The sequence below is a fragment of the Marmota flaviventris genome, chromosome 12 (assembly GCF_047511675.1).
Source record: "Marmota flaviventris isolate mMarFla1 chromosome 12, mMarFla1.hap1, whole genome shotgun sequence".
Lineage (NCBI taxonomy): Eukaryota > Metazoa > Chordata > Mammalia > Rodentia > Sciuridae > Marmota > Marmota flaviventris.
Window position 1 is genome coordinate 77,013,423 of NC_092509.1, and position 12,371 is coordinate 77,025,793.

Genomic DNA, 12,371 nt, shown 5'->3' on the forward strand with positions numbered 1-12,371 from the left:
TTAAGAACCACTGCTAGTAGGCACATATATGCTCATATTTTGTGACGAATTCTCTGTCATCTCTTGCACTAATCCCAATTCAAAAACATAATAACCTCGTAATTTCTAAAAATACTCTGCAAAATTTGAGGCTTTCCTTCAGTACTGGGGACCTGAAAATGAAATACAGCAATTACTCTAATAGGTAACATGAAGGAAAGTTACTATTGATTTTCAGTTCAATAACTTTCCCAAATCATAGCTCTATATAAAATTATTTCCCCAATAATGACAACGTAGTATGAAAGTGAAAATATTTTAATATATACATATGAAAAAAAGCCAAAAACACAATAAAATCAAAAGGCATTGAAAGCATTACATAGTGCAAACACCAAAAAGATACAGAGCTATTAACCTAGCGGTACTTATAAAAACCAGGCAGAATATATGAAAATAGACCCCTCAGTCCTCATTTAGTGAGCTGGTCACTTCTGAGTTACTTTAATTGCCTTTTTCTCCTACTTTATGAAACCTCATTTGCTATTCCTGCTGACAATGACCACCTGATTAGAAATATGAAGAAAGCCATGGCTTCTGTATAGTGACAGTACAGTTCACGCCACCTACTCAAGTGTAGGTAGAAAGAATTTTTGCACATCAAGGCCACAGCAAGACAGGTCTATCAGGGTACAATCTTTAATCCAAATGTACACAATTCTCTCAGACACCGGGTGACAGAACTCTTCTAATCAAGAGTATCATGTCAAAGACAGGACAGGAGCCAGAGTGTGGACTTTGGTAAGCAACACTGGCTTTGCTAGGCAGGCATGAAAAACTCAGCTTCCAGGACATGAGGTATTCTGTATACCCCAAAGCCTGATCAACCAAGAATATAATAACTCCTTACACCTTCTTCAAGGCAATAATAGGTTTTAAAGGTTCTCCCCCATACTAAATTCCCACAACAAACCATGAGGTAGAAAGGGTAAGTGTGTGTGTGCTCATTTTACAAATGATAAAACTGAAGCTTAAAGAAGTTCAAGGCTGAAACTCAAATAAGGGGGATAATCTTTCTCTATCCAAGAGGCATTAATTAGTGCATGCTATGGACTACAGAGGGTCCTACTAAGAGGCTGATTATGACTTCTGTGCCGAGTGCTGAGGAGGCCAAAAGACATTTAATTTTCTGTTGGTTTTAAAATGGTGTAAGGGGGGGTGGGCAAAGGGAACATTTTGATTCTTGGTGAAAAACAAGACAAACAACAGGGAAAAGGAATAATTCTCCCCTGCACGAAGCGGAGACAATGCTGAGAGTATGGGAGCCAACTGCTATCACATCACACACACAAAGGAAGCCTCAACTACCACTGTTATAATGTTAGACAGGAGCCTCTAGTGTCATGGCTTCCCTCCCTCATGGCTGGAACCCACAATCTCACTCTGCAACACAGTATTGCTCAGGACTGGATGAAAGGGGAATCTTAACTTAAGACATTATAGTTGTAACTGTCCAAGAGTGACACACAAGGCCTCTGTATAAAAGCAACATCCCAAAACAGATAACTTTAAGAGGACTTAAGAGCAACAGTGTGAGGGTGGAAGGAAGTGGAAATGTCTGTTGACAACAAAGTACTTACTGTTAAAACACAAAAATGCCTTTGGGTAAGAAATTAAATGTGCTGCTAACTCTCATGTGTTATAATGACAATGCCAATTTTCAATAAAGCATTTGCCCAATTACAGAACTGCTCTGAGAAAAGAATTGCTTTGACAACACTATTTGGCCCTTTTAAGGGCCTTGACCTTTCTACCTGAAGAAATGGGTAACCAGAGAGCACTTAATGAAGACCCTAAGTGGGAGTAATGACTACCTGCAAGTGAGGTGGCTTCATGATTTCAGATAGGCTACCAAGAAACATAAATCACTCCCTTATACAGATATGACTATTTCTAACATTTTCAGTCATTCAAAAGGCTACTGGAGGTCCAGTAAATCTGAAAGGTAGGTTTACTGCAATAATTTTAACAAAGCCCCATTCACCAATAATAGCATTACATGAAATTGCACATTCATTACATCAGAAGACTTCAAAATGCTTATTTCACATTCTCCCACAGGAGGGGAGATTTGGTGTTGTCTATAAATGAATATAGCAAAGACAATAAGGAGAGCTTTGCCAACACAAATGACATCTCAAAACAGTAAGGAAAAATTGTCCCCAAATTCGGTCTAGGAAACCACTTTCACAACTGTCTCAGATACTCATTTCCAGTTTGGCCTTAGGATGCTCAAAATTTCCCCTCCTATGCTAAACTATAGCTCATCTACTCACAAATCAGAAAATCCAGCAAAGTAAACTCACCATTCTCTATGGCAGTGCAAAATTCCAAACATTTGTAAACACTGTACATTTTAATTTTGGCACAGGGAGAGCTTGCAGGTTCTTTGAAGTGTAGATTTTAAATACAACTAGCTCTTTATCTACAACCACTTGTAGCAAAGGCAGCATCAGTCTTGACATGGTATGTGTGCATGTACCTATACACTCAGCATGGGAAGGATCATCAAAATTATTCTTTATAAGTCTGAACAATTTAGGCACAAAATGGGTTAAACAGAAAACAAAAAATTCACAGTATCTAAAGCCACATACTTTCAGAAGTTCACATAGCTCTGTGGAAACAAAATCCAAACAGGTGGTCAGCAAGTTTCCTCTTTTCTAAAGTATACCAAGAGGTGTCATTACAACAGCTTTATAGAACCCAAAAACATTCATCAACTTCTTATTAATTACTTTTCAAAGGAGCCAACATGGCATTGAATTGACATACTCAAAAAGCTGTCACAAGGATCTTTACCTTTAAATATACTCATCCAGGAGCTGGGTTGTGGCTCAGTGGCAGAGCGCTTGTCTCACACATGTGAGGCACTGGGTTTGATCCTCAGCACCACAATAAAAAATAAAATAAAAAAAAGAACTCATCCAAACCAAGGAACCTTCTACATATTACATACATCTAAATATACACAAATTATAACTAGACCCCAACATTATCTCAAAAACTTGGCAGTGATTCAATCTTAAATTACACAAGTCTATGGCAGTTTGAAGGCCGAACTTGGTTCTACTGTTTCAGCCTACGATCAGACATGATATGATATCTTCAGATGGACTATAAAGAAATAGTAATACCAGCTTAAAAACTTGGCATAGATTATCAGTCTGATTAAGCACTAAAAGAAAAAATTAGATGCTGTGATTTCATTAATGTCTTATGGCATTGTGCAGCAGAAAACACTAAACTCCACTTTATTTATTTTATATTTATTTTAAAAGCTCCTTCCTAATAATCAAGATTAGTGATCTTGTAATTGAATGCCCAAGACGACATTTGAAAAGTGAAAGGGGAGAGACGGAGACAAACCAGAAGTAGGATGCTGAAAGATAAGGGAAAACTGGTGCTACTTCCAAAAAAGCAGAGCCTACGTCCCCATAGACACAACTAAAAGATGAAGGGTCTATCTTTTAGTTAATTCTAAAAGATTTCACAAACTATACCTTTGCTTTAGAGGCAATGAAAAAACAAAATCAGAAATAAATTAAGATAGTTTAGTTTTCTGCAGGTAAACAGGAAGTTTGGCTCAAACACAGACCCCTAACACTGCAAAACAAAAACTAAAGAAAATGAAAACATACCTTGGATTCTGTAAGTAAAGTACTTGGTGCTGGGGTTTGGGGGAGTGGAAAAGGCAGTGAAAACTCCAGCTGAGGAAAAAGGAAGGAAACTGAGTGGACTCAGGAGTAAGTCTTGAGTATGAATGTACCAAAATTAGCATAATAAATATACAAACATAAATAAATGTGTAGTTCTTCTCTCATTTAAGTCTTACAAAAAACTGCAAGTTATATAAGTGGATTACAGGGCACAACTACAGATCTTCAGTTCTGATTTATAAGTTACAAAAGCATCTGACTGGCAAAAATCCAAAAAAAATGGAGAGCTATCAAACTTTACAAAGTAAGTATAGAGGGAGGGACAGAGATGAAATTTTCTAAAATTTTACAACATTCACGATGTTCTAACAAAACATTTAGTAAGTAAGCTTTACTTACTAGGGGGAAAACTAACATCCCTAAATGCAGAGAGCACACCACACTTGAGCTTCAGTTCCCAGGAAAAAACAATACCTAGAGAAAATGGTTCAGAGTCCCTCTGTTACCTTTACTTTTCTCACAGTGGGAGCAGTTTTCTGATTTCGCTAAGCCTGACATTTACCAGGTCTTTCTTTTGGGAGAAATGTTAAAAATCTTTATTCTTTCTAAAGTCTCATTTTGGCTGTAAATCAGAGTCTCTAAAAACATTAGAAGATATATATTTTAAGGTTATTACTTGTCCCAAATTCAACAAGTACCACTCTTTAAAATATTTACCAAAAGTTAACAGGTATTTTTAAGATTTGCTGGTCATGAGACTTGGACTCTAGTAACCCCCAATCATCAGCTTTATCATTTGGCTTCATGTGCAAAGTAAGAGGGACTGAATACATCATTCTTAAAATTCAGAAACTGTGGCTAAAGTGGTACAGTGCTCGCCTAGCATGTGCGAGGCACTGGGTTCAATCTTTAGCACCACATAAAAATTAAAAAAAAAAAATTGTGCCCACCTTCAACTAAAAAATGTATACTTAAAAATAATTTCTAAAAAATTTTAAGAAAACTTCCCTTCTAGAAACTAATATGATAAAGGGACCTTGTGCTGCCTACTTCCTGTTTTGAACCTACAAGAACAGGAAATAAAAACCCTCCTGGGGCGGGGCTTCCACTAGAGTACTCAAGAAAACTTGAATTAAAGTCTCCAAGAATATTTGTTTAAATGGCCCAGACCTCAGAGCTCCGTCTCTGGGAATTTGGGTACTTTAATAAGTAACCAGGTGATTTTTTTGGTCCCCAAGTTCATTTGCAAAATGATGTATTCCTATCCCTGAGGATACATCAAGATTTTACTGTGTATGATATATGTATGGTAATAAGGAAATCAACTTGAAAATCTTCAGTGTCTACATGTATTGTCCTAAACCTGATGTGACTTAAGGTGACTAAAGAGATTTAGAGATATTCATTTTTCTTGAACTACTTCCCTTTTTACAACTGTCATACTCCCTAATTCTCTCACGCTAATCTTACTTTAGGTCTTTGCCCTGAGGTATGAACAACTCCAGAGGTACAAAGAGACTAAAAAAACCCTGGAAGGCTCCTAAGAGAAAATGAATACAAGAAAGCAAAGCAAGGGGAGCTTTGGTTAAAAAATTTTGTGCCTTTTCTTTTTAAAAACTAATCACCGGGGCTGGGGATGTGGCTCAAGTGGTAGCGCGCTCGCCTGGCATGCGTGCTCGCCTGGCATGCGTGCAGCCCGGGTTCGATCCTCAGCACCACATACAAAGAAAGACGTTGTGTCCGCCGAAAACTAAAAAATAAATATTAAAGAATTCTCAAAAAAAAAAAAAAAACTAATCACCGAGGGCTAGGGATATAGCTCAATTGGTAGAGTGCTTGTCTTGAATGCACAAAGCCCTGGGTTCAATCCCCAGTACCACAGGGAAACAAAAAAAGACACAACTTATCACTGAGAAGGCTGTGCCAGATATACGCTCATATATTTATCTGAACTACAACATTTTCTGACTCAAAGTTTCATGTGATTTGGCTCATCAATCTTAAAATGATAGATTTTGCCAGTTCATGTGACAGTACTTTTCTATAAATTTAATCTGCTAAATTTATAGCTCCAAAACTTTGACAAAAATATTTCTGAAGTGTACATATAATATACAATATACTAAGATGGTAGGTATACCCTTTGTAATTTTAAAATTTAAAAATTGAGATCTCATATTAAAAATGTGCAAAAGGAAAACTATTCTGGGAGAGAACGATGAAATGGTTAAAGGACTGTCTCAAAAGTAAATATTTTGCAGTGAGAGGAGTATCCTACAACATGTTTAGAGTGGTGATGACCATTTGTGTGTGTGTGTGTGTGGTGCTGGGGACTGAATGCAGGGCTTTGTGCAATTACTCAGATTTTTAAAACTCACCCAAAGGGAACATTTCATTATGTAATTATATCTAGATTTTTTTAAATGTGCAAAAATTTATCTACTTTCTGTTTCTATTTGTGTTAGCCAAATATTTGATAACCATTGCACCTAGTTTAAGTGATGTGCAGTGGCACATGCCTATAAACCTAACTACTTAGAAAACTTAAGGCAGGAGGACCATGAGCTGGAGGCCAGCCTGGGCAACACAATGAGATCTTGTCTCTTTTAGAACTAAAGGGGAGGAGAAGGGGAGAATGGAAGGACAGCAGAATAAAATAGACATTATTAACTAATCAGATTATTTGTTTTTTTCATCGTTAATCCTAGTATTTTTCTAATAACTACCTTGAATTTTGACTCCAGAACAACATTAAATAGAAGGCTAGGGAATAAAATTTTAAAAAGGGTTAATCTTCAAATAATCTGATACATGAATGAATGAATATTTATGTTTATACTGGTAACTGTTCCCTCCCAGATCTTCATCTTTGGAGGGAGAATTGAGTGACTTTTATGTATCTTTTCACATTAATGAAGCCCCCAAACTGATCATCTAGCTCTAAAATAGTCTTAAGTTCCATATAAGCTTCAAAGCAAAAACAATCCAAAACACAGATGTTTACATGTACAAATGAACATATAAAATGGGTTACACTTAGTAGAGATAGTCAATACTGATGTTTCCATACGTGACCTGGTGCTCCTAATTAATATTTCTTTGCAATTGATTCAACTATGCTATAAAAACCTTAATAACTAATTGAATCTCTTTCTTGCAAATAGGACATGAAGCCCCAGCCTTCTTTAGTCTTCTGGCACAGGGAAAACAAGTCGTAAGATGGCTTGTCCTTCCATGAATAATATTCCCGTCTCGTGGTCTTTTCTCACACAAGCTACATGGCTTCAAGATATTCTGGCAATCCTCCATATTTTCTACATCTGTTCTCTGCTCAGAGACGTTATCTGATTGCTCTCCCATACTTGAGATGGTCTCTTGGCTTTCAGAACTGTGAGCCAAATCCAAGAATTCCACTGAGTTGCAGGGATTTAAAAGTTTAGAATTTCCTTCCTTTATAGATACATCTTTAGGTCTAACAACTGGAGCTGAAACAGTTCTTCGGCAATCAGGGACATCAATTCCTTCACTTTCCTTCTTTTCAGGCACGGCAGTGATGTCAGATGTGGAGAGAGAATGTGTTAATTTAGAACAATCTGAATACCAATCCTTCCTCAAGGCCCAGCAACGGAAACAGTACCTCTTGCTTGGAGAATTAAATTTCTTGCATTCAGTACACTGCCACTCATCCTATAAAGACAAATACAGCCAATTAATACTCAGTAGTGAACTGAGGAAAAGGGAAGGAAAGCTGAATTCTTGACATCTCACTAAGTTAATGATAGATGAAGAAGTCAAGACACACCAGTGATCCAGCCTAGAATTTGAATAAAGTCTACAGCCACATGAAAGAAAGTCTTTGGAAATTTTACACTTAGGATACTCAAAACTGCCATTTTCAGGAGCTGGGGGTTTAGTTCAGTTGGTAGAGTGCTTGCCTCACATGCACAAGGCCCTGGGTTCAATCCCTAGCACCAAACCCCACCCCCCCAAAAACAAACAAACAACAAAACAACAGCAACAAAACAAAACAACAACAACAAAAACCCTGCCATTTTCAAGTCAAAATTTGATATAGCTATTTTTTTTTAATATTTATTTTTCAGTTATCGGTGGACACAACAACTTTCTTCTATTTGTACGTGGTGCTGAGGATGGAACCCAGCACCCCGCGCATGCCAGGCAAGCGTGCTACCACTTGAGCCACATCTCCAGCCCTGATATAGCTATTTTTAAGAAAGTTCAATTATGTGGGTGCAGTGGCCCACACCTGTAATCCCAGTGACTCAGGAGGCTGACAAAAGGATCATAAGTTCAAAGCCAGCCTGAGCAACTTAAGCAAGACCCTGTTTCAAAATAAAAAGGGCTGCTCAGAAGTACAGCACCCCTGAGTCCAAATCTTAGTACCACCAAAAAAAAAGGGGGGGGGGGTGTTTAAATTATTATTTTCTATCCAGTCAGAATAAAATTTACATTGTTTGCTCTTCCTTGATGCCTTTTTTAGGTCACTTTACTATGTACAACTCATTCCTTTATCCAATGAGAAGGTAAAGAATGAAGAACAGACAATATTCTTTCTTTCCTACTAATTAACAAATATTATTAAACTTGACAAAGAGAAAACTAAAAGTGAGATCTGAAAACTACTCAATTTTACTCATGTTCTCTCACTGCTCTCAAGATCACAGGTTATTAATTGTATGCCTAAATCATAACCTCTGAAAAATGAATGTTCTTGTCCTGAATGCCCAAGTAATTTTCCCCTACATACATTAGGAAACATTAGAGCCCGATGAATTTTAAATGCCTTACTTAATTCAAAGGTAGCTACCTGGAACAAGTCCTGAGTGTTTAATGTAGATAATTGCTTGGCTTTGACAAGATCAATGATTTGACACTGGCAGACTTGATTTCTTTCAGGACAAAGGCCAAGCACTTCAAGTTGAGAAGTTATAACTCAATTGTCCAGACTGAGCAGCAGGGACACATCCATCTGTAAAACTGGGTTGTTCTCCAGAGAGCCACAAAACACCCTCACTAAGTTTAAGATCTTCCAATCTCATCTGAAATGCTACACAAATACTCAAAGGAATTTCAGAGATTTGGAATTCATAATTGATAATATGCCACAGTTTAACTGGCATCATTTGTTCTCTTTTAATAATAATAGGGCTTAATAAAGTCAATGGCATCTTTGATTTGATGTATTTACAGTCTATTTGCTTAATAAGTTTAGATAAAAGCATTTATCTCTGGTATTTACATTATGGTCAAGAACACTTAGTGGACCAATATGTTCTACTTTATCATTTTATTAGTTATGTAGATAACTTCAAAGAATTACCATAATGATCAACAGCAGTGCAGAGGGAGCAGGGGGAGGATGGACACCAGGGACAACCTAAATAAGTTTCTCTCACCAAACTACAAAATGTAAAATCCCCTTCTTAATTATCCCCCATTTCCTTTCTCCCAAAGTGAGTTAGCTACAAGAGGCACTAGAAGGAAAAATGGGGAAATAACATAAAAAAAAGAGAAAAGGAACATATACATTTGGGGTTAGATTTGTCAATTGGTACAAATTCATACCTATTATCTAAGAGGTTAATACCAAATCTTTAATAACCTTCAATTAATATTAAACTATATGGAAACTAAGCTGTTTTCCATTTGGACACAATATTTTTTTTAATGTGGTGCTGAGGATTGAACCCAGTGCCTCACACATGCTAGGTGAGTGCTCTGCCTCTGAGCCACAACCCCAGCCCCTCCATTTGCTTAAGAGAACAATGACAAAATTATTTTGTACTCGTCAAAAAAATTTAGATAGCCTACAATTCTGTACATGGAATTACGGAAAGATAATTAGTAGGAAAAAGTAACACAGGAGTACTTTAACTATATCTCCATCATGCCAAGTCCAAAGAGTTTTGAAGGCAGGAACACAGAGGAATTTTGGTCATCCTTTCCAAAGTAGGGAGAAATTTGATCCTTTTCCCTTCTCAAATTCCAATAAACCCCTAATAAGAAGTAAAGAGCTGGGTGCATGGCGCACACCTGTAATCCCAAGGTCTTAGGAAGCAGAGGAAGGAGAATCCAAAATTTAAGATTAGCCAGGGCAACTAAGTGAGACCTTGCCTCCAAATAAAAACCGCTGAAGATATAGTTCAGAGATAAAGCACCCCTGGATTCAATCCCTGGTACTTCGGAAGGGTGGGGGCAGGGACACACATAAAAAAATCTGGTATCTCTTAGCAACAAGGAATGGTGGCTAGTTAAGGGCAGGGGAAGGTGTTCCTTCAACACAGTGTACTGCTGGGATTAAAGATGTGGCCAGTACAAAACAGCTTTTACTGGACATTCATACCTCAGAGGTAACTTCTATATCAGTATCATCACTTAAGGACTTAGAGTCCTCAAGGTCATCATTTTTCCCCACTTCAATCACCTGTGAAGGCAAAGACATATCATTAATAAGGGTTATCTCTTATAGGTAAGGCTATTACCTGAAAGCAAGACAAAATAGCTTCAATTTAAAACTACATTCTGCCTCCATCACTAGCACTTTTAAAAGGGAGCTAGCTTAAATAAGACCAAAAACATGGTTCAGCACACACCCAGCTGACATTTTAGTAGCAAATGATTGAAAAGGCCCTCAGAAGGGTTACCAAATATCTTCTACATTTAGAAGGGAGGTGTCCAAATTTACAACTACAGAAAATAAATAACATCAAGAGTAAAACAGTTACAAAATACTAAAAATAGAAATCGATCTTGGGAATCTAGGAAGACTCGAAGAATGAAAGCAAAGCCATTTAAAATTTTATTCTTCACACTGAAGAATAAAATTAAGCTGAGCATGGTGGTACACGCCTGTAATCCTAGCAACAAGGGAGGCGGAGGCAGGAAGATCACAATTTCATGCCAGCCTCAGCCACTTAGGAAGACCCTGCCTCTAAGTAAGTAGATACATAGATAGGAAGGAAGGATTGGGAACATAGTTCAGTGGTAAAGCAACCCTGGTTCAATTCCCAGTACCAAAACAGAACCAAAATAAAGAAGACTAAAAACTGGTTATGCGATATTCTGGTTGCCTTGCCAAAAAAAAAAAAAAAAAAAACAGGAAACAAAAAGTTAAGAAATGTGGGGAATATCTACTTAAAACCCAAGTAGATAGCTTTGTGGTCCAGTAAATAGAACAAAAACAATTAGGAAAACAACTATGAACCTCTACATAAGCCTCTCCTCCCACATATTTATTTAATGGATGTTTAATGAAAATCTTCTGTAGGCTGACCACTAGATCTGCTGCCCAATTTCTTTTGAGACTTATGCTGCCAGTGTCACTTCATTTTAGTGTGTTCACACCATTTATGACACTCCTCTCTTCTCCCGTTTTAACTCTAAAATAGGTATAAAAAATTCTCTCTCTTACCATTTAGTTATAAAATGATCATGAAAGCTATGAATATTTCTAAGATACCAGTATTTCTTCTCCTACAGGAGCAAATACTGAGACAATTTAGAAGCTTGAATTGTTAGCACAGCAGGATTTCTTTTCCTTTAGTGCATTACGGCTATATGTAATAGTTGGGTTCATTGATAAAAATCATACATCATGGAATTTAATTTACTTCATTTTAATCCCCAATGCCCCCCTTCTCTTGATTGCCCCCTCCCCCTATTCTTGCTCTACTCTACTTATCTTCCTTTCCTTCCTTTTCTAAATTGGTGCTTTATAGATATACTTAAAGATGGACAAAGGAGAATTTCTAGAGGAGAAACTAGATAAGCAACAGGATAAAGAATAGCTTACTGCTTCTAATTAGGTAGGGGCTTCACCATGAAACTTTATCTTAACTTCTGGAATAACTTATTATGAACCTTAAAATTGGATATAGGGAAACATTAAAAACTAAAAAGGGACAAGTGTGTGAGAAATTTGTTGTACAAACAGATAACAGCAACCTAAAGAGATCATGCTATGAACACATAAAAGCAATGAACATTAAATTTTCCAGAACGTACCTTTTTGTCACTCACTTTCCCTACTTCTTCACTTGCTTGTTCAGTATCAGCAGCTTCAACTTTTATTCCAACACCTAACTGCTCTGAAACTGACTCATTTAAAAACCACAAATCATCTGTAGTATCTGAAACAATGGCAGTACCTATATCCTAATAGAGAAAAACAAACATGAACTTCTATAATCAGTGTTTATCAGAAAATGTTGAATAGAAATGAACCAAAAACTTAGTATCTTCACATTACATCTCCAGAGAACATCTCACCTTTCCTCAACAGAAGTGTATATATTCAACACACATCTAGCTGACACCTACTGTGGATAAACAAATTCATGGATAGAAGTGTATATGGCAAGGAATTTTCTACTTTAATAGTAAACCAGGTATAATATTCAATAAATAGTACCAAAGAGTTTAAGGATTAAGGACCCAAAGTTACTTAACTTAATAGAATTCATTGACACTTGTTTCTACAAGTGGCCTCTGGGATTTGTAAAAATCATTCCATTAATTCTGACATATTCTTTCCTTTAACAGACAATGACTGCTTCCTGAAGAAATACTAATGGTAACCTAAAACCTATTACATTGCCCTTGCTATATGTCCATTCATTTATTCAAAAACTACTCAATAAACGCCTGTTACGT

The 12,371-nt window shown here is 36.9% G+C and overlaps 1 protein-coding gene across 3 annotated transcripts in view; it reads right to left on the reverse strand.

Moving 5' to 3' along the window:
- Positions 1-279: 279 nt before the first annotated feature.
- Mdm4 (MDM4 regulator of p53) overlaps positions 280-12,371 on the reverse strand; it is a 34,504-nt gene continuing 22,412 nt past the window's right edge. For 2 of the 3 annotated variants that reach the window (XM_027945673.2, XM_027945674.2), the window contains 3 exons: positions 11,724-11,873; positions 10,063-10,143; positions 280-7,385 (listed from right to left, as the gene is read on the reverse strand). In XM_027945673.2, coding sequence (XP_027801474.1) covers positions 6,813-7,385; positions 10,063-10,143; positions 11,724-11,873 — 804 coding nt within the window. In that variant the 3' untranslated portion in view covers positions 280-6,812. The remainder of the gene's footprint in view (positions 7,386-10,062; positions 10,144-11,723; positions 11,874-12,371) is intronic. The other variant, XM_071600145.1, reaches the window with a different exon arrangement.